Source organism: Phyllopteryx taeniolatus, chromosome 21 (genome assembly GCF_024500385.1).
Source record: "Phyllopteryx taeniolatus isolate TA_2022b chromosome 21, UOR_Ptae_1.2, whole genome shotgun sequence".
Lineage (NCBI taxonomy): Eukaryota > Metazoa > Chordata > Actinopteri > Syngnathiformes > Syngnathidae > Phyllopteryx > Phyllopteryx taeniolatus.
Window position 1 is genome coordinate 2,477,046 of NC_084522.1, and position 27,670 is coordinate 2,504,715.

The 27,670-nt window shown below is 43.4% G+C and overlaps 1 protein-coding gene across 3 annotated transcripts; it reads left to right on the top strand.

The window, feature by feature from the left end:
• The first annotated feature begins 155 nt into the window (after window positions 1-155).
• zbtb10 (zinc finger and BTB domain containing 10) lies at window positions 156-25,961 on the top strand. Of its 3 annotated transcripts, none has more exons than XM_061759604.1 (5): window positions 156-1,391; window positions 13,423-14,419; window positions 18,684-18,740; window positions 20,868-21,043; window positions 21,771-21,909. In XM_061759604.1, the coding sequence occupies exons 1-5, from the start codon at window positions 768-770 to the stop codon at window positions 21,774-21,776; spliced, it is 1,860 nt and encodes a 619-aa protein (XP_061615588.1). In that variant the 5' UTR covers window positions 156-767; the 3' UTR covers window positions 21,777-21,909. The 3 variants fall into 3 exon arrangements, with proteins under 3 accessions (XP_061615588.1, XP_061615586.1, XP_061615587.1); XM_061759602.1 differs by lacking the exon at window positions 21,771-21,909 and adding an exon at window positions 21,920-25,961 and having other exon boundaries at window positions 218-1,391; XM_061759603.1 differs by lacking the exons at window positions 18,684-18,740; window positions 21,771-21,909 and adding an exon at window positions 21,920-25,961 and having other exon boundaries at window positions 219-1,391.
• Window positions 25,962-27,670: the final 1,709 nt, after the last annotated feature.

Below are 27,670 nucleotides of genomic sequence, written 5' to 3' on the forward strand. Positions count from 1 at the left end.
TTATAATATTTGTGGATATTTTATCAATAAGAATACTCACAATAATACAAATACACTCAATCAAACATATTTTTCTATTATAAAAACGTATTTTATGCATATTTTTTTTTTTTTATGTAACTGAAAATAAAAATAATACGAATTATTATATTCATTTTACAATAATATGTTCATAAGGCAATCACAAGAATTACGCCAGAATAGTATTACGTCACGTGATCATATAATCACAGACAACAGGGACTTAAGGGCCTTAAAAGTACATTCATGCGCTTGGAGCAGAGCCTGAAAGCGTTAAAAGATAACTAAATAAAAAAGAGAGCGCGAGAGAGACGGAGAGATATGAGAAGCATGCGGAAAATGGGTGCAGCCTTGCACACACAAAAGCCCCCATTGGCGATCCACAGCACCCCCATCTCCCCCTCTTCGAAGCGGCCCCCTCCCTCTCCACCCCTGCGCCTCCTCCTCCTCCACCACCAGTCGAGGTGCATTGTGGGGAGGAAAGTCGTTGCCATTCGACCTCTGCGGGGCCTGCGCGGACGCAGCGAGAACCCTGAAAATGTCATTATGCGCTTAAAAGAGCGATTTATTTCCGCATAACCGACACACTCTCACCGGCCGCGGGCCCGGCGACCGATAAAAGAGCGGCGGAGGGAGGACGAGCAACGACGGCGGGTGGGAGACGGCGAGGAGACGGAAGGGAAAAAAAGAACATTTTGCCGTGGCGGGGGGAGTCCTGTTGAGACGTTTATCATAAGCGCAAGAAAATGTCCGGTGAGAGGAACCGCAGGTCGCTGGCGTTCCGAGGCGGTGGACTAGCCGGGCTAACGGGCTCCGGGGGCTCCAGCTCCGGCGGCGGCGCGGGGAACGGTAACAGCTGGGAGGCCCTGGCCTGCCAGGACCGACATTTTAACGGCAACCGGCCGGACCAAGACGACGACGGGGACCTGCGGGCGACTGGACCAACGCGGAAGCGGCTGGAGGGCGCGGGCTCGGTGAGCGACAGCACGGAGCCCGAGGCGGAGGAGGAAGAGGACGCGGAGGGGGCGGCCGCCGGCAACAGCGGCGGCGTCGCCGACTCGGCGGCGAATGGCTACAAGGAAGCGGGCAGCGAAAACTGTGCCGAGTCGGGAGGACCCAGGAAATGCGGCGTGGAGATGAGACCGCAGACGCTGCTCCAGAAGCACTCGCTCTTCCACGCGTCGTGGCTCCACGAGTTCCCGTGGCTGCGCTTCTGTCAGCAGACGGGGCTCATGTCGTGCTCGTGGTGCCGCGACGTCGCCACCCGGAGCGGCGACGAGCTCGCCAAGGGCAGCCGGAGCTACAAGCGGGCCCTGCTCCTCCGACATCACCTGTCGTCCGACCACGGCAGGAATGACCCCAGCAAACAGGTAACCGCTTCGGTAGCACCCCCACCCCTTCCACCGTTGTCAAACCTTGACGTAGGTGGCTTTTAAACCACACAAACCCACTTTATCTACGTTTATCACTTGTTACGGTTGACATTTTAGTCACTTTATCCAAAATTGTATGTCGAATATGAGCCCCCCCCCGTTGTTCGCTTCGTGGCTAATTAGCTTAGGAGCTATCTCGATGCTAAACTAGCCCGTAGCTTCTTCGCCGTGTAGCCGGGATTGGAGGCTCGTGTACAGGGGGAACCTCTCGGTGGAGACGCTGAAAATCTTACGAGTTTAGCTGACTATGTGGTTAAACTATTGGCTTTTGTGATACCTTTGTGCTTCCTAGTTTTTTGTTTGTTTGTTGTGTAAGTAGTTGTTTTAAGACTGGTCCTCTACTTGTGGACCGCGGGCCACATGAGGCCCGAAGCTGTGTTCCTTAATCTGGCTCACCAAACATTTACATGACCAAAAGGCCTGGAATATTTGTTGCATTCATTTAGGTGTTTTTCCCAAGAATTGGTGTTTTAAGATGTGTTTACAAAAGTATTTATCTTAATAAATAATTTGTTAAATTGTATGATTTATTGAAATGTACAATTTTCATTATTTTGCAAAATGAGAGCTGTTGCTGAAATGAATTTATTAAATATAATTTGAATTTATTAAATAATTGGATTATAATTATCGAAATATATTTAAAATGAGATTTGTTAAAATAGTTTTAACTAAATTATATGAATTAAGTTTATTTTTTAGTGCAATGAAAAATCTTAAAATACATAATTTTACATAAACATATAAATAATAAAATGCAAATATCTTTATTTTAAAAAATCTTAATTGTTTGATTATAATTAAATTGATAAAATAAAAAATTAGTAGATATTTATGAAAAATTATTTTACATTAATTTAGTTAATAGAATACAACTATTTTAGATACTTCTTTGTATCTTACTGAATAACATATTTAAAAAAAAAATTAAATTAACGAAATGCTAAAAAAAAGTATGTAAGTACAGTATTTAACATATTTTGTATGCACATATACAATGTGTGTGTGTATGTATATATATATATGTGTGTATGTATATATATATATGTATGTATGTATATATATATATATATATATGTATATATATATATATAAAAAATCTAATTTAACCTAACCACTTTTACAAATGACCTGGCCTATGTGTCCATTGGGGGGGAATAAAAAAATCAAATGTGGCCCTTGAGTGCAAAAGTTTACACACACCTGCTTAAAATATAAGAATTCTTATTCCATTGGAACTGTACAACGCACCCTGCCCCCTTTTTCTTTTTTTTTTTTGGGTTGCCTCAGCATGATAGTAATCAAGGCAGAGGTCACAGTGACAAGGGGAGCCGCACCTTTCTCCAGCCACCCCCTCTCAGGCCCTCCTGTGCGGCAGCGGCCTCTCAAGGCTCGCGCTCCCTGGTGACCTCTGGTGTTTTTACACAACCTTTCTCCTCCTCCTCTCCCTCCTTCCCTTTGGGAGCTAAATTAGAGGCATTGTGCCAGAATGACCCCCCCGCCCCCCAAAAAAATCCATACTGGACAAGAGCGAAGAAAAAAAAGAGGGTGGGGGGTGAGAGAGCAGTGCGAAATGGATGTCCCTAATACACGGGTGTCAAACAGCAAGCCACATCATAGTTAGGGTTGCTAGTTCAGAATGTACCTTGTTGTAAGTTCATGGTTCGGTTCACTTTGAGTGCAGTACGGGAACAAAATGAAAATGTTTAAAGTAAACGGGGACAGATTCATGTTCTCTTTTGCTCTCGTTTAGTCGCATTTTGCACAAAATTGCACTGTAATTAGTGGAAAACTTGACATTGTTGGGGATGATTGACAGGGTTTTGGATGTTTTAGACAAAAGGTTTGAGTCACCACTCGATCACAACAAGCCTTTAAAATAGGTGGAAATGTGATGTTTGTCGTGGTATATTGCGTAAATTACCCCGTAATTACTTAAAAAGCTGACTTATTTTTTATGGTTAGTTAAAAAGTTAAAACAGTACTAGCCAAGAATAGAAGAAAAAAAAAAACGTCTAAAATGACGTGGTGGGTCGGATCGGGTATGTGGGCCTCGAGTTTGACACTCAATTGAAAGACACAGCATCACCTGACCTGCCCGTCATCCACATATTTGCGGATTAATGGGCCCTACTGTTTACACTTTGGGGCAGATCTTATGATTAAGGCTCATACGCCGCATGCTGAGACAATAATTTGAAATCGCACCCCTTATATTTAAGTGCGACATGACTTTTAGAGTTCATTTTTACAAGACAGAGCCACGTCCAGAACCACGTTGTTTCGAGTTTCCATTTGTCCCCCCAAAATACAGTCAAATTACAAATGTCGTCGGTGACCCAATATCTCCCAACCTTTATTGAGGCAAGGCATTTATTTTACTTTATTAGAAAAAAAATCACGGCACACCACCGAACAAAAATGTCACAAAAAGTGAATAGACATTGTGAATACACAAATAACTTCTGACATCTAGTGGAAGCGCATGTAAATGTTCTGCCTGTCACTATGTGTTGCTGGCATAGATAGACAAACAAAGAGACATTATTTGTAGGAAATAATAATTGTCAGACCAATGAAGTGATACTGGATATGTTTCCCGCAGTGTTTGGGGTTCATGGTGTTTTTGAAGTTTATTGCGTATTATTTTTGTTTTGTCAGTCTTGTTGTTGACGATAGTCCATCCATTGCGTATTAGAGTTTGGAATTTGACTTTACGGGAGCAAAAAAATGTGCCTATAAAGTCGCACAAAACCTACTAGCATGGTTTTAAGCACAACTAACAGGGACCGAGCCCCACTGAGAAGAGCAAAAATGTGCAAAAAAATGGACCATGAAAACAAAATTGTGGGAAAAAAAACTGCGAATAAGCGGGTGGGATTGGGTTCGTCAAACACAAATACAGAATGAAAACATTCCCAGAAGCTGAAGTAGGCCCCAATTTGTACTACCCAACGTCAGCTTCTGATGGCACTCACTCGGCCGCGCCCCGTAAAGGCTCACATCAACACGCGGGTACTACAGTACATACAGTAATAATACTTCATAACACCAGTTTATTTCTTTACATTCGCTTATGTTGCAATTTTTATTTAGCAAAACACGTTGCAATGTTTTGTTTTTTGTTTGTTTGTTTTTTTGGTACCTGGAATAGATTAATGGCATTTCAATTAATTTCACTGAGGAAAATTGATTTGAAATTTCGTGAGTTTTATGATATCAGTTTTGTTGTTGTTGACTATATTTTATGATTCGGTTTTGAAATCACACACCTAATATTTGATGGCTACGTGACTGTTCAGACTGTGTGTGTTTTTTTCTGCATTTTATTTTATTTGTATTTTTTTATGGTGCCGACATTTGAACGCAGCGTTCTGGGATGCCATAAAAACAGGGAGTGTGTCGCCAACACCGCGGACGATCCTAATCCGGTGTCAAAGAGCATTTCTCCCGACGACGGGGCCGAGCGAGCTGTCACGGCGGACTTACGAGGCCCGTTTGACTCGGAAGAGGATTGGACGACCACATTTAGTTCCTTCCCTGGGCACACGCAATCGCTAATCAGAATGACTTAAAGTGATCCACTAACTTGTACACACGTCTAATTGGGAAGGAGAGCGCAGGGAGTGGATGGGGGCTCGGCACAGCGGATTCTCCCCAGCAACGAGAACCCCCGCACGTACGCCGCGAAACCACGGGCGTGTCGTGTCCTACTATCCCGTGTAGTAGTGATGCTAATACTCGGCTATGTTTTTGGAAGTCGGCAAAGCGTTGGAGAAAAGCTAACTCGATTAGCCGCCAGCACGCGAGGCAGCTGGGATAAATGTGGGTCTCCTCGGAGAGGGGATTGTTGGGAATTGTCTTGGCGTGGTCTTGTGTCTGGATTTTTAATCAAGAGCAGACCAAAATAAGGCTGAAAAGATACAAATGTGACGAGAGAGCCTTTTTAGTAGTATTATGTGCAAAAAATGCAGTGTAATAATGCTTTATTGAAGGTTTTGGTTCCTCTGTCTTTTTAGAGCTCCCCAAAAAGGCAAAAAAATAACACAAGCCTGTAATGGGTAGAATGTAATGCAAGAGTGTTTTTTATGTAATATAATTTTGCACAAACTGCGCCGCAATGACTGGAAAAATGAGGCTTTTTGGTTTTGATTCCCCAATATTTTTAGAAATTTGTTAAGCGAAAAAAAATGATATAAATTTGAACAACTACTGTCTCATAAGACAGGAATGAGTACGAATTTCAAATCAGTCTTCGTATAATTTGGCCCAAAAATTGCACTTTAATTAGTGAAATATTAATATTTTTCAATTTCAGTTCCTCAGTGGTTTTTTTTTTTTTTGGGTAGCTTTCTGCATGACAATTGCAGTTTAGTGGTAAACAGACATTTTGGTCCCTGTTTTGGTCGGTTAGTTTGTTTGTTTGTTTCTACAGAGACGAGACCTTACAACTGCAGTTCCAGTGCGCAGGAGAAACAAAGAAAAATTCCCCACTCGGAATTTAGTTTCAGTTTTAGTTTCTCCACGTGTGTGCCGCGACTGCCGTCCTTTGTCTGCCCCTCAAAACCAGACAGTACAGGACTTGACCTAACAGGTTGAAGAACCCACATTTCTTTTTTGGGGGGGGGGAGGATTTTTACCACATAGTAAAAAAAAGAAATTTTGCCCCCAATACCAAAGTTTAGTCTGGCCCTCAGATCAAAAAAGGTAGCCCACCTTTGTGGTGCATGTGACTTCTTAAAAGCCCCCACCCCTCTGGTTGGGTCAAAGAGCAGCTATCTGAAGTGATCCCCAAGGGCTGAAAATTGGGGGGTCATTTCACCCCTTTATTGTACCTTTAACAAAGATAAGGCTGTCCCCCGTTTTGGTTTGCTGTCTGGCAAGATATCTCGGACGGGATGTTTATTGGGGGCCACTGGTCATTGAAACGGGGTGGGCTGCAGCCAGAGGGAGAATTCTTGTTGAAGTAGTGACTGTGGTCTGTGCCCAACGCCAGCCCCCCCACCCCAACTTGTACTTCGTCTCTGGCACGACATTGTTAGGAGGTCGGGAGACACTCGGCACGGCCCTCCCACACCTTGGGCCAAATGCACACAGACGTATTGTTCTGGTATCTGGGGACCGGCTGGTTGGGGGGGCGTTGACCACAGTAAACATGACTTTTTGGGGAGGCACCACTGCTGGCCTCAGGGGTCCCGTCATGAGACTGCATGGAGTTTTGGGTGGGGTCGTTGTAGTGTGTGTTGGGGTGTGGGGGTTAATTTCTGCACGGCAACAGTGCTCGATTACTGTTCAGAGCGTGTTGTGTTTGTCTGGTGGGGGGGCTCTGGGGTTTGTTTAGGTTTGAGGTTTATTTGTGTTGCGGCCTATCTCAATGCATTGGTCAGCGCCTCGTCCCCCTTCACTTGACGGTCATCTTTGTTTGTTTTAGTCCACCTGTGTTCCAGCTCTTTCTGGTACTCTACAGTAGGCCAGTATCAAATTTGGACAGTATGATACATACCCTTGATTTCAGCGTAAAGTCAGGTTGCGAAAGACCCTTTTCATTATCAGTTCAGTCTTGACATGGACCAACAGGCGTGTATCTGTGTTGTGGCTCTCGCGCTGTGTAACCGTCATTGGCCCTGTGCGTCACACAATCCACCAAGTGTACTGTAATGACTCCACGGTGTCACCGTATTGCAGTTATGGCTCTAAAATCTATTATTTTGAAATGTTTGAGTAAATGACTTTTCCCCCATGAATGTGTTCTGTAGATACATTAGTAAAAGTAAAATATGAAAAACAATATTTTTCTGAATAAAATCAAGAACTGTGCTAGCATTGTTTTTTTCCGGGTACTCCAGTTTCCTCCCACATTCCAAAAACGTGCATAATAGGTTAATTGATGACTCTAAATTGTCCGTAGTTGTGAATGTGAGTGCGAATGGTTGTTTGTGTGCCCTGCGATTGACCAATTGTAGAAATGCTAACTCTCCTAGCTTGTCGCCAACGTTCATATTAACGTACCTAATATATTAACGTTCCTTTGAATTTGTTGAAGATTGAGAGCTGGCGCTCTTCGTAATTGTGATATCAACAACAACAAAAAACAGCTCATACTGCTAATGGTAAGTTTTAGTAGTTTTGAAACCGTAACTTTTTAAAACTGCGGTAGTTACATGTTTTAATAGAGAAAAATAGTGCTGTGCTGTATAAAAGCACAACACTGGTTTTGTAAAGTGTAATTACTGTATGTACTGTAGTATGCGTGTGTTGGATGCGTTCCTTTAAGAGGTGTGGCCTAGTGAGTGACATCAGGAGCTGGAGTCGGCTGGTGCAGTTAGGCTGTGTGTGAGCATCTGGCCGTGGGTTGTGGCCTACAGCAGCTCCTTGCGAGTGTTCTCATTTTGTATTTGTGTGTTGGACTGTTGCTTTGGCGACTGTGGCTCTCCTTGCCCACATGCGAGGCCATCACGGTACCATCATTGCTCCATTTCTTTTCCACTTCACTACACCAGCGGTGTATCAGAAGTGCTGCTATTATCTCAAATTTTGCCTTACAACACAAAGGAAAAAAAAAAATCACAACTCAAAAACCTGTGAGTTGCACTTGTAAGTTAAGGCACGACTGCATCAAACTCCTTGGGGATTCCTTTGAGACGTCCACTCGGGATATAAAACATAGCCACATCCACAACAGCTTTGTTTCCAGGTCGTGGCTCCCACGTGGCACATCTGGAGAAAGGGTGCGCCAGGAACCAGCAACCCTAGCTGGATCTAGTGCTCACGTAAAGTCCAAAACTACTACGTCTTACCTTCCTGGCCTGTTGTCTCGCTGTGTGCGAATAGCTAAAAAAAGCTGCACGGACTTGAGCGGGCTGGCTAATCATTAACAGAATCTCCAAATCCTCAGGTACGCTGGAACCTTTTTAGGTCCTACAGTCTGTTCTGGGACTCTGGTCTGCCTCCCATGTGGTTCACGTCACATTTTAACTTGTTTTTGGCTCACGGTCTACATCTACAAACTATTATCAGAACTACCACCCCAAAAAAATACTTAACTCTCCAACTATCACCTTCATGACTGACATTAAAATACAGTAGTGTAGTAGGTCTATGTGTTAATTGAAACCAATAATGAGTCAGAGGTTTTATTCTTAAAGTATATTTAATATTATTGTAAGCCACTGTAACATTATGGACAGTTTGTACATTAACACTGCGATTTAAATATAGGAAATGAAAAAAAACTGTACTCAATGATTCAGTTAAAATTCATTGCACATAAAAGTTGAATAAAATGTTAAAAAAAAAACAGTTCTTATGGATTAATTGCAAATGTGTTGAACTTCAAAGTTCAATACAACTGAACTGTACTTGTACAGTGATTCTTTCACATACCACTAGAGGGAGCCCTCACACCACTAGTGTAGGCACACGTTGGAGCTAACTGCTCTATATTGATGGTTGCAGAAAATAAGAAAACAAAGTGTTTAATGCCAACGGTGCAAAGTGATTCGCAACGAAGAAAATGGACCCTCGTTTTTTTTTTAATGTAGCGTTAACTGGAATTTACTCGCTAGATTTGCTAGGTTTCGTGTCAATTTTGTGTGACTTTAGAGGCAAATTGTCCATATTCGGAATGGTATGACTTCGGCATCACATGTTCAACTGTACTCTGTAGTCTGCTAGAAGGGTTGAATTATACTTGTAGATGTTCCGCTGTACGTTAACTCGACTTTGATGTGTACGCATCGTCTTCCTCGCTCCCTCGTCCTGGCCCGACTCGCCTCGGCGCACCCCCTGGCTCCGTCTTGCGCAGTCTGCAGAAGAAGTGATTTCACAAAAGGCCTACAGTGAGTGGACAATGAGCCTCGGGGAGAACGCGGGCCATTGTGAAGGCCACTAAAAAAATGGGGTGACCCGCCGACTTCGGCGCTCGCTCGCGTTCCTTCGCCTACCCGCCCTCCTCCTCCTCTTCCTCCTCTGCTCCACATTTTCTCTCAAGGTCTCTCGCCTATCAGCCATCTCTTATCTTTCCATTGTAACTTTTCCTCCATTATAAGCCTCCTTTTCAGCCATTATACAGAGCGTGTCGTCCAGCCTGCAAAAGCATGTTCCCATTCGCTCTCTCTCAATCCCTCACATCTCATCCCTCTTGCACTCACTCTCCCTCCAGCTGTGTGGCCAAGGATGGATGATAAACTCCCCCCCCCCCCCCCCCCCTTTATATGCCATCCTGTGTGCCCGGGCTGCAGTGCAGAGCGTGGGGGCTGGGTGGGGACCTCAGAGAAATGGATTTAATCGGCTGAAACCCCAGCTGTGTAGATGTGTGTGTGTGTGTGGGCAGCGTGCTTTCTGTGTGTTTACGAAGGTGGTGGGCGGGGGCAAAAATGCTGGAGCAATGTGAATTAGTCTGGATTAGGACATCTGCTGTGCAGTTTGCTGTGGGGAAAAAAAATACTCACAATGTAGCCTCCTTCTGTGCATTCTCGATGCAGTTTGTATGTATCAACCTCACCATCAGTGCATGTGTGCTGGATGTATACTCCTCCAGCTTACTGATTTGGTACCTAGCTGGCTCTTTGCCTTGTGAGGAGGGCGGATGGTAGGGGGGGTGGGGGGGGGGCTGTTACAGGGGAGGTCAGCTATTCTGCCAGCTCCCCTCCCCGTCACCCAGCCTCGGACGGTCCTCCTCCAGGTCTTCTCTTTGTTTTAGGGTTCCAAAAGTACACCATTAAATGGGGTTTGGAAACGATACAATGACCAGTGTATCCAGAAAGTATTCACTGCGCTTCTCTTTTTCCACATTTTGTTAAGCTTATTGCAAAATGGAATAAATTCTACAACACGCCATAATGACAAAATGAAAAGATTTTTCTTTTTTCAAAAATTCACTTTGAGTGATTCACTGCCAATTGTTTTCTAAAATCCTCTGCTCATTTTGCAGAGCACAATTTGCAGTCTGGTAACACAGTGTTGTCATCTGTGTTTTTTCTTAGAGGTCCCATATTTGACTGATTTAGACCCCCATACAGTGACTCTCTAACATAGTGTCAATTTCATTTAAAAAAAAAAAAAAAAAAAAAAAAAAACACCTTGGCTTTGTCATACGAATGTCCAGAAAAGGCCCCTCTGACAGCTACTTCTGTTTGACCCAGTTTTGTATCCGCTTTGTCCATATGTTTGCCTCCGTGTAGAAGAGCCACTTGTGAGGGCGCACGTTTGTTATGGTGACAGCGCTGGCTCGGGAGCGGAGAGGTAGGCGGGGATCTTCGCCAGTGACGTAAACAAGCTCGAGAATTTCCAATGACCTGATTTCAGACCTCTGGGCAGAAAAACATCCGGAACTCAACAATGGGGTGGATGATTTTAATTAATATTTCACACGTTCACTGAGGCACCACAGAGACAATATTACATCCCAAATACTAGAGAAAGTTGGTTTGGAAAAATATTTCCCCTTTAAAATATCTCCACACGACTTGACCCCACATGCCCAGAATGTAGGTGTATCGGAGCATTATTTTTTTATTTTTTTGGAGTGCAGAAGTACAGTATCGGCACTGATACTTATATCAATAGAGGGGCTTAGACTCTAACCCCCGCAGTGACCCTGAGCAAGATAAGCACATAACAAAATGGCTGGATGGAACAACGAGACCGGTCAGCAGCATGAAGACCTCTGCCAAGGCCAAACGATCATGCTAGATAGTGGCGGATAGATGTGAGTTTGCGTTACCAAACAAAAATGCTTGGGTTGTAAATTTTAAGTTGTTTGTTTCCATTTCATCATATTTCACACCATTTTTTTCGTAGGTGATTGTAGTGTGCTTTGCAAAGTAATTAACAAATTGCCAAACAACTCGAGTCCACCAAAATTTTGAACCATGTCATGCACATCCAGATAATTTAGTAGAAATCACTTCCGCCGTTTCTATTTTACATCGCTAACAAAAGGCGGAGGCTTTTAAAAAAAAAATAATAATAATAATTTGATAGTGATAGTCACCTGAATGACTTCAATTGCAATAATTGCAATAATCTATGGCGTTACTACACAAACTTTCTTAACCACTGTGCAACTTTGCTGGCTCATTTTGATTGTTTACACTCTTCTGCACTGTTGTTAACTTATACAGCAGGCTAGGAGGTGTGCCACTACCTTTTTTCCCCCCGAAGTTTCCCACAGACGTGGTAATAAATGATTGACTAAAAACAATGTCAATGTCGAAGCTGCCTCGTGGTAAAGTGTAAACCAAAACACCAGGAGGAAGCCGGCGTTCCAGGACATTTCTCTGTGTTTTGGGCTGAATACTTGACTTCTGTGGTTCAGAAAGAAAGAATCTATTTGATTTTTTCGCTCCAGAGCTCACTTGTATCTCACACACACAGCTTTGGGGAAAATGGCCGCCAGCGTGCCATTTGTGGTTGTTTTGGTCTCAGGAGTCCAAATCTTTCAGATTTGTTCCTTTACCACAGCAAATTGGTTTATTTGATTAGATTATTATTAGAAATCGCTGCTTTTGGGGGGCTTCCCCCTTGCAAAAAGTCATAAATTGTGTGTATCCTGGTGAAAATGTATGTATTTAGGGGTTCCGAACATGAACTCCCAAAAACGTACTGAATTAAACCGCCTGGAAATTTGTTTCTCCGATTAAATTTAGTGGACATTTCCATCCTGACGGGGACGCACTTCAGGCAAATTCCAGGGTAGACAGATGAGCAATGCTAAAAAAAAAAATGTGTGCATGGAAAAACATTTTAGGCTTTTCTGAATGTCTTTGTGTGATATCGCGCAGAGAAAATCTGGTCAAAAAACACCTTCAGATTAGAGTAAAACCGATAACTTGATTATTTCTCAACCTATCTCCTGGACCTTTTTGTTTTGTCAGCTACTCTGGGAAACCTCCCCCCCGATTTGATTCCAAGTTTCAGTTAAAAATATCCACCAATAAGCTGGTACGGGCCGAAATTCCGTGGGGGTTCTCCAACTCGGCATGTCAAAATTACCCAGATTTTTCAAACGGTTTCACTTGCCCTAAAAACTCTACTTAAATAGTGCAAATGGAACCTTATGTGTGGGCAGCAAAATTGGTCCTGTACTTAATTCATCAAGTGTGTTTTTTTTTTTTTCTTGAATTTATTTGTCCTGGAGAATTTTAGAGGCCTTTGAAGTGCTCGTGCCATGTTTTTTAGAAAATTCCACAAAGATGGCAGCCACACTGCTTATTCAACAATCAACTAAGCCAGAAACTCTTCAGGAGGATTTCTATTGCGCTACATCTCGGCTTGGAAGTACAACATGATAATGGATTCCAGGCCAGGCAGCCCATCCCTCCATTGTACCTCATTTGTATCCCCGCTCCCCTTTTGGAAGCCTGTTGGACCAGTTTCTCGCCCTCCGGCAGGCGTGTCAGGAACCTTGGGGTGTTTGCCGACGCCAGAGTGTGTAGCGAAGATGAGGTTACCGCCAGGGAAATGTCGTATTTGTATAAACACACAATTGTACTTTTATTTTGCACATGGTGTGCTCAAAATGTCCTACAGCAAAGTCACGCGTCCCCTTCAACAAGAAAAGTAGGCGCACCCCCGCTACCCGCCGCACATCCTTTAAATAACAAAAATGTGTCAAAACAAAGCCAGTATACCAAACAGGCTTTACATTATTCATCTTGCGCACTAACTTCTCAGTGTCTGTCAAGAGACCCTAAAAACCTAACGCAGTTTTATAGATATCAGAGTGTCTTAGGAAATTGTCCAGTTCCACTCCTATTGGGCCTGAGAAAATGAAATATTTGTGTTTTCAAGACCAACTGATCCAACAAAGTTTAAGCACGGAGCGCGTCTAGCTTTCAGAACAAGGTGCTTTAAGCCGCTGTTTTTGAAAGAGAACCGGTTTTCGACTCCCATCACTATCCACACCGTTAATTTTGGGAATCCTCGTTCCTCTTGTAACTGTGTTGTTTTGTGTGTCTCCACAAAGGAGTCTGGGAGGCCCTCAGACAACGCCAGCCCGTCCACCAACTCCTCGGAGGACGACTACCGCAACAAGCCCAACGAGAACTCGTACTGCTACCAGCTGCTGCAGGAGCTGGACAAGCAGCGCAAAAGCGGCATCCTGTGCGACGTCAGCATCGTGGTGTCGGGCCAGGTGTTCCGCGCCCACAAGAACATCCTGGTGGCGGGCAGCCGCTACTTCAAGACCCTTTACTGCCTGACGCAGAGTGAGGCGCAGGACCGGGCCACCGTGACTCACCTGGACGTGGCCGCCGTGCAGGGTTTCTCGGTCATCCTGGACTTCCTCTACTCGGGCAACCTGCTGCTCACCAGCCAGAACGCCATCGAGGTCATGTCGGTGGCCAGCTACCTGCAGATGACCGAGGTGGTGCAGTCGTGCCGGGCGTTCATCAAAGACGCGCTTAACATCAGCATCAAGCAGGAGGCGCCCGACTCGGTGGTGGTGGACTACAACAAGCGGCAAACGGTGGCCAAGGAGGGGCAGCGGGGGCGCCCCGACCGCAAGCCCAGCAACTTCTGGGCCACCAGCATCCTCTCCAAGCTGTCCATCAAAGCCAGCAACAACCAAGGAAAGGAGGCTGAGGAGGACGCCGAGGAGGACGCCGGCAGGGTGAAGGAGGAGTCCAGCGACGTAGAGGTGACGCAGGTCGGGGCCGGTCCCCCCGGCGCCCCTTCGGGGAGCTGGACCCACCACAACGACAATTCCTCCGACTCGGCCGACAACAATGAGGCCCGCGCGCAGGTTTTCGTCTGGAACGAGCCGGGCACGGGGGCGGCCATCAAGCGCGAGCCCCCCGACGCCGCCATCGCTGGCAGCGGGCGCCGGAAAAAGCAGGCCACCACGCGGAGGTTCGTCTACAACTTCCCGCCCGAGCCCGAAGAAGGCTTCGACGAGGGCATGTTCATCCAGCCGTCCGCCTCCTACCCCCGAGAGGACTTCTCGTCGCTCTCGGAAAACGCCGGTAGGACGCACATCTGCAGACTTTAAATACCCTTCACGTTTGATTTATTGCCACTTCTACACGCATGCACGTGTGCAACATCTGTACGTAAGCTGTCACAGGGCAAATTTTCAACATGTTCACACCTCCTGGAGCACGTTCAAAATATCTAAAGTCGACGTTAAACTCGCTCTTTCAAGAACCACACGATACCGTGTTCTATGACGATATAAGCACTGAACCTACCAAAACGAAGAGTAAGTCCTCTCCTTTGACCAGACAAAAAGTTTGTTTGTAGCTTTTTCTGTTCTTTAGTAATCAGCAGTAGAACATGGGTTGGTTTCACCAAAACACCGGTTTCTGACCAAGAAGCTAAGAAGATTCGCTCTTTTTGTGAAAAGAAACATGTCAAACGGGACATTTTTTTTGTGACACCTCACACTAGAAAACAACAAAAAAACCACATAATTTAGTTACAGAAATACAGCTAAGAAGCCTGGCTCGAGTCGTTCACCATCCACTCCATAAACTGTGTCATCTTTTCTACCGCAAGGCATATACTGTTTGTACCATACATCCACTCCGTTAGTTGAGGTGCCTAAACTTGTCTGACTTCCAACATCTTGGAATTTCTCTCCCTCGTCAACGTCGTGACAAGCCGAGATTCGCCACCTTTAACCCCTCCTGTTACGTTATCTTCTACTCAAAAGCTGTGCTGCTCTCAAGCCCGAAGCGATGCAACGGCGCTATCTACAGGGATCTGTTAGTCATTACAGCGGTTTACTTTACAGCGGTATTTCACAGACAAGCTGGGGAGGGTTTACAATCAAGTTTAATAATAATTGTGAGAAGAAACAAAAAAAATGAACACACCATACAAAACTCGCAATCCAGTTTTTGGTTTTAAATTTGCGAAAATTGTTTTTCTCTCTCTCTCTTTTTTTTTTTTTTTTTTTTTTTTTTTATAAATCATTTCAAAACGGGTCAATTTGCCCTGCTTCATAACTGGGGCAAGAGGGAAATTTGTAGGTTGAAAAATGACGCACAACGAAAATTAATTTGCTGGCTGTGTGCGGTCGCAAATCAAGTCATCGATTCTGACTAAAGCGGGCGTCTGTGTGTGTGTGTGTGTGTGTGTGTGTGTGTGTGTGTGTAAATGTGGGTAACTGCATGTATAAACGTGTGTTTGTACGTGTGTGGAAATGTCTTTTTGTGTGTGTGTGTGTGTGTGTGTGTATGTGAAAGTGCGTTTGTGTGTGGGTGTTTATGTGCATGGATTTGTGTGTGTGTGTGTTTCAAAGGCTCGAGTGCGGGCGTAGCACCTCCCAGCAGGCCAGTGTGTGCGCAGGCTCAACCTGCCCTGGCGTTTCCTCCTGATGATCCCCCTGCTAATCGCTCCAGAGCTGTGTGTGTGTGTGTGTGTGTGTGTTGGGGGGGTTTATACCCACGTTAACGCCCGCTTTGTGGGTGCCGAGGCCACACAACCCCACACCACACACTCTTGCCCTTCCACAATAATAATAATAATAATAATTAAAAAAAATCCGCATGGCTCCATTTTAAAATCCTCTTTTGTGTTCTTCCCTGCATGTTTATTCCACCCTGGTTGTATCCTCGAATAACCTTTTAATCTGCCGTCCTTTCTCGTCGGCCGTAATCTCTCCTTCGGCCATTAAAGCGGCGCTCCTCCACCGTGACGGAAGCGCGGGACGTGTTTTTTACGACATTTGGTTCCCTCCCTAATGCAGGATAATGAAGAAAGCGCGGGGGCGGCCGGGGTGGGTTCTCTCCCTCAGGCCTCCCCCTAAATGCGCTGCAATGCTCTTAGTGCCTCCAGCTCCTCTAATGCGCTCCACAAGTGATGCCTTTGGGGGGTGGGGAGGGGGCGCGCACGCGCTAATGGCCTGCGCCCAAGGGCTAGCGTACGGTATACGTTCGCTGCCGTCTCAGAGCGTCTTTTGCAGCTCTGTTGGGGGAAAAAAAATGTGTGCACTTTTGATGTTTCTTATCAGCAAAGTGGATCGGCTTCTCCTTGCAGTCTGGCGGCCGTGCCCGCCCGATTAAGCGCTACACAGTGCCGGGTTTTGTTGCGCGCATCACATGGCTTCCGCGTCGTCCCCGTGAAAAGCATAAAGCGGCGTGCAATTGATTTTGTGGGAATTCGACTATGCTAATAAACCCTGCCTGCACTCGGAATGAAGTGCCGAATCCACGACGGTATCAAAATGCAGTGGAGGGCCTATACACTATGAGAATATGAAAAGTCTACACACCCCTGTTCAAAATCCAATTTTCTTGAGACTAAGATTAATCATTTCAATGTTATTTCCACCATTAAGTCACTGCCTATGAAAGAGGTTCTCACCCAGCTTGTCTGTAAAATTCAGGTGTGTAGACCAATCCCTGTAGATGGCGGCATCACTGTGGATTTGAAAGGAGCACAGCTTTTGAGTAGAAGATGATCAGGTGTTGAATCTCGGCTTGTCACATCGATTATGAGGGAGAAAAATGCCAACAAGCTGGAAGTTGGACAAGTTTAGTCACCGTCTCACACACGAGCTGAGTATGAATATGTACGGTATAAAGAGAGTATGTCTCTCGTGGTAAGTAGGAGAAAGTGTGCTGCAATCTTGAGAAAATATGATGCAGACGTAAAAAACAAATCAACTGAAGTTCATGTCAAGCCGTGCGGTGAGTCAGCGTCACATTAATGATTTTTTTTCTGGGGGGGGCATCAAAATCCTATTCTCAGTCTTCGGTTTATTGTTTGAGGTGTCACAAAAGCAAACATTATTGTCAGTGTTTTTGGTAAACTAACCCCTTTTGTACAGCTAATAACTAACAACGGAAAAAGCTAGGAAAGAACATTCATCTGGTGAAAGGTTTTTCACAGAACACGATACTCTGTGGGTCTTGAAAGTTCAGTAAAAATGCTCTCGAATGGCTGGCGATATGTTGAGCTCTGCTTTGAAAACGACTACCAGTGAGTTAGTTAAGCAATAAACTAATAATATAGGCAATAATCTTTTCGGGGAGCATTCATTATTCGCAGAAATTTGCTATTTTCGGTGCAGCTTAGTTAAGCAAAACAAGCGTTGTTTTTTTGTTTTGTTTTGGGTTTTTTTGCTTTGTTTTGTTTTTCTGAACTTTCCAGGTTTCTACGATGTCGCGCTTATGTAAACGCACCATAAAAATAGCTGGGTACCTAGTGTGGGTACCGCCTTTTTGTCCACATATAAGAGCATGGAGGCAGCTGGTGGTGAAGGTAGACCATTTGGTGTGACAGTTGAAAGTGAAGGCTGTGGTTGGAGTCGCCAAGTGCCTCCAGCCTACAGGATTGTCTAAAGTAGGAATTTGAACATAGAAGGTCCGACACCAAACAATATGCCTATTAATATTTTTGTATGGTTGGTCTATGTGTGTTGCTGCACCGTTTGCGTCACATATGTTGCTTAAAGGGTTAGCACTACCGCAAAAGCGATGCTAGTTTCATTAGCCAGGCTAAGGCGTGTTGCATTGTTTGTTAGCATTAAGCTACGCAACAATAAAGCTATGTGGTTGTTTTAAATAGACTGTATAATTCTCTTTGTTTTGTGTTTAATTTGACAGTAAAGTGCCAAGAAACAGCCTGAAGCATTTTTGTATTTTTATTTATTATACTTATCTCGGGGAAAAAACGTAGGTCATTTATAAGTCAAGGGTACCATTGTATAACCTGTTTTATTTCTGTGTTTATCTGTGGGGTGTAACGTCACCAATTGGTTTAAAAAAAGAAGAGCCGTTGGAACTTAATTAGCGACGAGTTAGCGCTAAAGAGTGATTTCATTTCTGTGAGAAATGGCTCCAAGTGGGTCTGAGTCGTTTTGGCTCGGCGACTTCTGGTCGAAAGGCGGCCCGGCCCTTCAAAGCCACTCGGCAGGGCCGTTTCCAAATATTGACCGAGGGAGCGTGGCGGCCATGTCCTTAATGGGATGTAAGGGCTCAACATGGAGGAACCGGACACGAGCACCCGCAGGTGTGCCCCACTCCCTCCCCCTCCCCCGCGACGCTACTTTACATACAATAGAGCCTCATACGTGGGTGTGTTTGTGTAAGTGAAGTTCGCATTGTTCCGTGTGTGTGTGTGTGGACTGGTTAGTTGTGTACACGCACCCAAAACAAAACAAAAAACCACCCGCCTCCCCTCCGTCAAACCTCTCACCTCACCCCTTTTTTTTTTCTTTTTTTTTTATGTCTCCCTCTCGCTTCTCTCCTCAAATCCCCAAACCACGCCCCCTTTTCCCAGAGCTGGCCAATCAGATCCAGTATAGCATCATCCAGCCAGGGGAATCCTGGGAGAATGGTAAGCTCCAAGAATTACCGCAGTTTCTCATTCTTCACAGATGCAACTTTTCACACACGTGACCGTAAATCAGGGGTGGGCAACCTCGGGTACGTGGGCCAAATTGGTGCTCCCCTTTCAGTTCTAAATACAACAATAAAACCGCAATATTTAACCCACAAATGCTCACAGTATATTATTGGATAGGTTTATTTATTTTTGGGGGGAATTTAGGAAATTGGTTACTCACCGCCTCCGTTAAAATTCATAAACTGACACACCTGTGAGCCTGTTCTCAAGATTTTAGTACAAGTTTGTACGAAAAAATGAACCATGAGTAGTAACAAATGTACGTTGTTTTTTTCGACAGCTGCTCAGAATATCAAAAAAGTGTTTTGCTGTTAAGCAAATATAAAAACCATGCTGGCATGTGCTGCGTGTTTTTGTACAATTTTCTACAAAATTAACAAATTCATATGACTGTTTGGATGTCACACTTGAATGTAAACATTTTAATTTAAAAAAATACATAGCTGTGTGGTTTTATGACAGTATTTGGTAGGATTTAGTATTTTAAAAAATGGAGTAATTTGCTAATTCTACCTAGAAATTATCAAGTCCCTTAGTTGTGGCAAACTGGAGTGTTTTGGCTCGTGTATTTGTTCCAAGTTTTTGTACAATTTTCTACAAAATTCACGAATGCGTTGCACACAAATTAGGACTTCCCAATTATGTCACACTGGAACCAGGTCATCGCCTTGGCAACGGTGTGGTTGTATGTAAAATGGTTGCTAAATTAGGAATAAGGTGTGCCGCCCCGTTGTCACTTGAAATGAGCATGCTGGCCAAAGCAGCCTCTTAAAGGAACACGCACGCATAAAAAAAAAAGTGTGTGCGCCTGAGCCCACACACACGCACACACTCAGGTAACCTGGGATTCATCAACGCCGCCCCCCCCCACCCCAAACCATTACTTCCTCCCCCACTTAGCAACCTGCCTTGACGACAGCACTGTTGTGAGTTCAAACAAAAGGCCGTGACTCTTCACTCCCCCCCCCCCCTGCGTGCTCCATTTTGAAGCGCTTTCAAAATCAATAGGCTACTAATTTACGCTCAAAACCATCTGTCCGCAGTAGCTCGTTAGCATCTGAGGGTGGAGAGTGGTGGGCACGGGGAGAGTGCAGTTTTCATTTTTCAAACATTAACGCACAGAGCAGCTGTCGTCCTTCTCTTGTGCCCCTTTGACCATGTAAAAGCAGGTACCTGAAACTCCATAAAAATGCAACTTACTAGCTGCTGGCCGCCATGTTGGATGCGTCAACCCTCACATTGATCGGCTTTGAAACATATTTCCGGAACCCTAAACCCCGCTAGCAACTAGCTGGAGAGCATTTAGCAGCTCAAGAAATACAATCTAGTTCTTTAGTTCTAGTTCTTTAGCTTATTAGTCTTGTTACTAAGATGCTGCTAAGCTAAGTAGCTGCTGGCCGCCATCTTGGATGTGCAAACCCTCACATTGGAAGGTATTTAAACATTGAGGGGACCTTAAACCCAGCTAGCAACTAGCTGGTAAGCTTTTAACGGCTAAAGAAGCAGATGATCGCTGACTGTTAAAACACTGAAGTCCATCTAACGAGCTCCTGGCCACCGTGTTGCATTGATTGGCTTTATAATGTACTTTGGGGACCCTAAACCTTGCTACCAACTAGCTGATGAGCATTTAGTGATTAAAGTACAAGATAAAACACTATAGTTAGGCTAACTAACCCTCGTGTTGATCGTCTTTGAAACGTATTGTGGGGACCCTAAACCCAACTACAACTAGCAGGATCTAAATAACTAGCTGATCATAAACTTCACAGAAATGCAGCAGTTAAGCTCGTGAGCTGATGTTCGCCGGGTTGTTTGTACAAACCTTTGCGTCACTTGACCTTAAACCGTCTTATGGAGAGCCCAAACACAGCTAGCAATTGACCATTTTGCGGCTAAAGAGACAGACTATCAGACTCTGCGTAAAAATGCCGTAGTTAAGCCAACTACCTGCTAGCCACCACGATGTCAACTTTTTGATCGATCGTCTTTAAAACGTATTGTTCTGATTTAAGGTCCCCAATAAGACGGTTTTGCCCCCTCCTTGTCCCGTCACAGGCGAGTCGCCGCTGCTGGCCATCAACAAGCTGAAGTGTCCGCACTGCAACTACATCGCCAAGCACCGGCGCACCCTCAAGAGGCACCTGGTCATCCACTCGGGCGTGCGCTCCTTCAGCTGCGACATTTGCGGGAAGCTGTTCACCCGTCGCGAGCACGTCAAGAGACATTCCCTGGTCAGTACACGCATTCATCACTAAGAAATATCAGATCTTTAGTAGCATCTAGTTGGCGAACACAGCAGTTGGCGCGCGGCTAATGATCCAAATGCAAAAATCTGCCTTGAAACATTTTCTGGGGACCCTAAACCTAGCTGCTGAGCATAGCACTTAGCTACCAAAGAAACAGATGATCGCAGACTCTCGTGCACTCCCGAGCACAAAGCTGTTTGCATTGAGGGGCCCTAAGTCTGGAAATTAGCTGTAGAGCATAGCATTTAGCGACTAAAGAAGTGGATGATTGCCAACTCTCTCTGCAAAAATGCTGCAGTTAAGGCTACCTTGCTCCTGGTCGCCATGTCCGATGTGCTAACCGTTACGTTGGTCGGCAACCTAGCTAACAACTAGTTTGCGAGCATAGCAATCAGCATCTAAATAACCACACAAGCTTAAACGTTGTTAAAAGGAAGCCGTTAAACTAGCCAGCTGCTCCCCACCCATCTGTTGATCGGCTGCGGGGGACCCGAAACCCAGCTAGGAACTAGTTAATCAGCGCAGCTAATAAACCATGCTAACTGCTTACGTCTGCTGTAAAACACATTGCGGGGACGCCAAGGCCCTGTACACACAATTGGACTGTTTTTGTCCTGATTTTGCCCCTTCTTGACCAACTTTATCTTCTTGTGTGGTGTCTGTAACAGATGAAAAAATCTTTTAAGATTTGTAAAATCTTTGTGTGTACCAGGCCTAAACCCAGCGAGCATAACATTTAGCAGCTAATGACTTAGACCATTCCAAATGAAGGCGGCGAAAGAAACTGAAATTGTCGGACGGAAACTGGATTGACGGTGTCCATCCCGCCTTTTCCCGCCCCGTCCATACCCGTCCCGGCAGGTGCACAAGAAGGACAAGAAGTACAAGTGCATGGTTTGCAAGAAGATCTTCATGCTGGCGGCCAGCGTGGGCATCCGCCACGGCTCGCGGCGCTACGGCGTCTGCGTGGACTGCGCCGACTCGCACCAGACCACCCAGGAGGGCCTGGAGGCCATGGAGTTCCCCCGGGACGATGACTTCGAGGGCGACGAGGGCGACGACCTGCTGGAGGGCGACGACTCCGCCTCCGCCGACCACGACCGAGCCGCCTGGACCCGCGGGGGCAGCGCTTGTGCTGCCCCTCCGGTGGACGACAAGGAGTTCTAGCCTCATGGTTTTTGTTTTTTAAATATATGTAAGCTGGTAAACAATCAACTCCAAAAGTGCTATCAAAACCCTGAGGTTGCTTAATTGCGCGAGTTTGACAAAGATATTAGAGACGACAACAAAAAAAAAGCTTTGGTCGTGTGGGAATCCCGCCATGTACAGATTTAATTATTATTATTATTATTGTTAATGCCCACCAGAGAAAGATTATATGAAAGAAAAATCAGGTTTTTTGGGGGGGGGTATGTATGTTTTCTTTTAAATAGGTGGGGAGGGCTAGCTAGGCCAATCATTTGGACGTAAAAAAAAATGTAATTATTTAATTTAAGAAGATTTTATGGTCTTATCACAGATCTAATTTTTATCGTTAATTTTTTCCTTTTTTTTAACTTGCTGTGTAGATGGCGTTTAGTTGCGCTAAAATTCTATATTATTCCGTTTTTCTTTTTTTTTCCCCTGCGCAAATCTTGGAACCAAAAAAACTGTTTGGTGACTGTTATCTCAGCCATATTTATAAGATAAATTAATAAAAATAAAAATAAAAAATGAGGGCTGTGACGACGTCGTGCCAAACAGACCGCACACCAAGATGGAGCAGGAAAACTACTGAATACGCTTCAATGAAAAGACACCTTTATTTGATTTTTTTTTTTAATTAAATAAAGAATTTTACGAAAAAAAAATATTTAAAAGTATAAGAAGTAAAGCGCGAGGGAGGGGGCTGTTCTAGCTAGCTTTATACCAATCGCCGCGTCACGCTAACACTTTAAAAAAGCATTTGACCTTCACTTAAAGCTTGAATCGTTTGTTGTTTTGTTTTTTATGCCAAATGACGACGTTTGGTGCTGTAATGCTTTGTCGCAGAATACTGGACCTACAAAACAAGCGAGGCTTTAATTCTTATGATGTCTGTCGTCATGAAAGACAAAAAAATAAGCTTCAATGGTATAACTGACGCTTCACCTCCTCTCTACAACACTATAGCCTCTTTCACGCAGAGATCCCACCCCAAAAAAAAAACGAAGACCCAGCATTTGTCTGCCTTTGCCTGTCACGCCATCCCCAGCAAAAAGCCAGGCTTTAATTCTTATGTTTGTCGTCATAAGAAGCTTCAAGTGAATCAGAGCTGTAACCGAAGATCTGAAGTTTATCCGTCTCTGCCTTTCACGCAGAAGCGTGTCTGGTGTTAAACTTCATCACAGAATAATACCCTTACACGCGGCTTCGTCGCAAAATACTGGACCTACAGCATGGTTTTAATTCTTATGATTTCTGTCATCATCAAAAAATGGGTCGGAGAAACTGAGTGTTAAACTTCACACCCCTGTTTCGGCATTGCGGAATATGGCTTTAATTCTTATTGTCTGTCGTCATTAAAATCTTTACCTCTATCAACACTAGCCTATTTGCAAAAATCATGGAATACTAGACCTACAGCAGTACGGGTTTAATTCATATGATTTCTCATTGTCAAAACCTTTACTTCTGACAACACTAACCTCTTTCACGCAGTCTTGCAAAATAGGGTAGGAGAAGTTGAGTGTTAAACTTAACATCCCTGGCCTAACATCATGTAATACTGGACCTAGAATACAGCTTTAATTCTTATGATGTCTCATCATTAAAACCTCCCTTTTCAACAACAGTCGCCTCTTTTAGAAAGAGTCTTGCAAAAATAGGTTAGGAGAAGTTGGGTGTTAAACTTCACTTTCTTGTCCTGGCATTGTTGAACACTGGACCTACAGTACGGCTTTAATTCTTATGGTGTTATTCAACATAACAAGCTTCACCTCCGACAAGACTCTTTCACGCAGATTTGGTTGCATCTGCCTTTGCCTTGCCAACAGGTGTCTGGTATTAAACTTCACATACTGGACCTACAGTATTGCTTTAATTCTTATGACGTTACTCAAACAGTGAAAACCTTGACTCCCAGCAACACCAAACCTGCATTGAAAAATTGGCATCAGAGCCGTAACAGAAGACCTACCTTTTCCACTGAGCCTAGCGGAAATTTGATGCAGCGACACGGCATCCCGTAATCGGATAATTCGACAACAAATAAAAATACTGAGCAAAAAAAAAAAACCTGCCGGGTTTCAGACTTCACACCCTGGTGTTGTCCCGCCTCTGTTACGGCTCTGATGCTACCACCCAAGGCGGAAGAATTGCTGGGTCATGGCAAAAAAAAAAAGGCGGAAAAATGCCGGTGTAAAAGGGGCTTCTGTGGACTATCAGGTAATCTTTGCCATTCTTTTTTTTTTTTTTTTTTTTAAACTCTTAACACGTGTGCGTTTTTTTTTTTTTTTTTTTTTTTTCCGTCTAACTACCTGCAGTACTTTTCCGTGTTAATTATGCGTTATGAGGACCTAAGTGGACGTCTTTTTGTTTATATTTGGTACCGAGTTATATACGCCGTTTATATATATATATATATTTGGAATCATTTGATTGTGACAGGACGTCCAAAGCGTATTTTTCTTTGGGGGGGGGGGGGGGTGCGTAACTCCATTTTTGTTGTTTTTTGTCATTTGATTTCCATTTAATTTGGTCTGCCAGGTTGTTTTTTTGTTTTTTTTTTAAAAAAGAAAAAAAACACTTCTTTGTTTCCACAAGACAAAAACGAGTGAAGCTCTATGGCGCCATCATAGACATGCACTTACTTTTTGTGATCGATTTTTTCTTATTTTCAATGTTTGCCCCAAAAAGCGGGTCTGAATGGAACTTTTTCTTCGTTTTTTGTTATTTAATATATATGTTGACTCCAAAAAAATGCAATCAAGACTGTTAATTTCTATTTTTTTTCAACCAAAATTATTATTACTATTATTGTTATTGTTGTTAATTATTATTATTATTATTAAGGGTGGGAGGAGCCGGGCAACATGTTAATGCGACCATTCACTTTACTCCTCCCCCTTTTTGATTGTTTCCTCCCGTGACTTCAGCACATCGCTTTTCTTAATAGTGCGTGTGGGGCGGGTGTGCGTGTGCGTGAATATATATATATATATATATATATATATATATATATATGTATATATATACACACACACAATTATACAGTATGTGTGTTCATATGCAGTTTGTACGGGACACCTCATCTTCCTCCTCGTGTCACTTTCAAAAATCACTGTGGGTAGGGCCTACGATATAACAAATATATATATATACATATATACGTGGAGAATCTATGAGATATGAATATATATATATATATATTTAAAAAAATCTATTATTTAACTTCCTTCCGCTTTGCTGTGTGCTGCTTGTCCGTCACTTCCTGTCTCTTTTTTTAATATATATATATATATATATGATTCGCGCCATCCTACTGATTTTTATTGTAAATTTTTAATGCTGTATTTCTTTTATGGACATCAATAAGCAAAACAAAAAAAACACCACACTACAGATTTTTGTTTCCCCACACACACACACACACCATACGCATCTATTCCCAGCTGTATTTTTTTACGCTTTTAAGATTTTCAAACACACACAAAAAGTTGTATTTTTCAACTTATTTGCTCTGACAGCGATGCAAAACTCGGTGCCCTCCGAACACAAAAAAAAGCAAAATTCAGGTTACTCTTTTTACGTTTTTACCAGAACTTTTCAAAGATGGAACTTAACATTCTCCTGGTTTGTTTCTCTTCTCTCTGTTTTAAAAAAAAATGTACTACTGTTCCTCTGTGTACTACATTTTAAGAATAAAACTTTGATATTGCTCTCATTTTGGTGGGATTATTATTTTTTTGTCTCAGCCATGCTTTAATTCTTACATTATTGTTTAAAAAAAAAAAAAAAACATAACCTCTCGCACAGAAATAGCATCAAAAAATGCATTTATCCGCTTTTGCAGCACAAGATAAAAAATAGGATATTTCTGCAAGGCTTGAATTCTTATACAGTGATATAAGTTATGAGTTTCATTTGTTTTGTGACCACCCTTGTAACTCAAAACACTCATATTCCAAATGATAGTCATTCTTCTCAGAGGATAAAGAATATAGTATAGTATTATATTATATTACTATATACTATATTGTATATTATATAGAATTATGTTTTCTGTCTACACGTTGCTCAAAGGTTATAACACCCCCACATAGATGCTATTTGTTAGCCCATCTATGGTGTTTCTCATTATGTATTACCATTAAGCTAGTGGACTAATTTTATCTGGCTTTTTCTTTTACGCAGACCCCAGCAAAAATTGGGTTATTGCTGTGAGGCATTTAATTCTTCCACCTTGAAAAAAAAAAAATGTAAATAAATCTATAAAGAGTAAAACTTTGTTGCTCAAATTGCTTTGATTTCTTTACCTTTATTAACTATGTTTACCGCGCTTTAAAGAAAAATATTATAGTGTACATATTTTAGTCTGAATGCTAATTTTATTTAGTAGAAGTACTTTGTGAGCCCCTTGACTGGAAGGTGCTGCCACCGGCTGGCAACTGCATGCTGTTGCTGTTTGTCACAGCTGCCACCAGGTGGCAGCACTCGCACATGCATTTGCCCCACTTCAAAACGTCCATACAAGTTTTGGGAAGTAAATAGTTTCATTCTTGATCTAATTGGATTTCATGTACTTTTTGAAGTTGAAAATCTCCTCAAAACATGACAATCTGATGCTATCTTTTTTTTTTTTTTTTTTTTTTTGCCTTAATTCAACCTCAAAAGTCACATTATTTGGATGTAAAATGTCAGATTTTAGGATGATAAGCGTGAATAGGCCACATGCAGCCCCCTCAAATGCTTTTCATACATCGCATAAATAGGAAAGGATCCCCACGTCTATCTATGATGTGTTTGGTTCACTTTCCTTAAAAAAATGAAAATAAAAAAAAAATTGAAAATGTGTTTGTGCTGTCTTTGTGCGCTCGTGTGTCGGCGTTGTTGTCGACAGGCAAAGCGAGGCCCTCCTCGTTTGCTGCGTATTGACTCGGGGCGGGCTCCGTGATCTCATCCGTGCAATTAGAACGACGTTATGTTTACCTTATTTTGATCGTTTTGTGTTTAAAAATAAATACTGTTTCAATATAGAAATACGTGGGGGAAAAAAGCAAATTGCTGTGTAGTGTCTCAGCCTTTTAGAGTGCCGAAACGTTTACATTCACTGTGGCGACTGCTAGCCCTAAATGGCCGCCGCCTCCCACAATGCGGCGCAGCCTTTGCTTGGCATTGCATTGTGGGAGGTGGCGGCCATTTTAGTCAAAAAAAAAACAAAAAAAAAACACAAAGCTACCTGACACGTGGAGCCAATGATGTTTATGCGATGCAAGGAAAAAGTAAAGGTTCTGCAACTTGCGCGGCCTTGCCATGACTTTATACATGTGAGTTTTTGTGTGTGTGTCTGTGTATTATTTATCATTGTGTGTATTGTATTTTTGTGAATTATTGTGTGCGTCTGTATATGGGTTGTGTAGTTGTGTTTTTGTG

Bases quoted from the DNA above. Each gene is read 5' to 3' on its own strand.
- zbtb10 (XM_061759602.1), top strand. From the start codon at position 768: ATGTCCGGTGAGAGGAACCGCAGGTCGCTGGCGTTCCGAGGCGGTGGA. The intron at 1,392-13,422 runs GTAACCGCTTCG...GTCTCCACAAAG, and splicing joins GGAATGACCCCAGCAAACAG to GAGTCTGGGAGGCCCTCAGA. The intron at 21,044-21,919 runs GTCAGTACACGC...CCGTCCCGGCAG, and splicing joins ACGTCAAGAGACATTCCCTG to GTGCACAAGAAGGACAAGAA.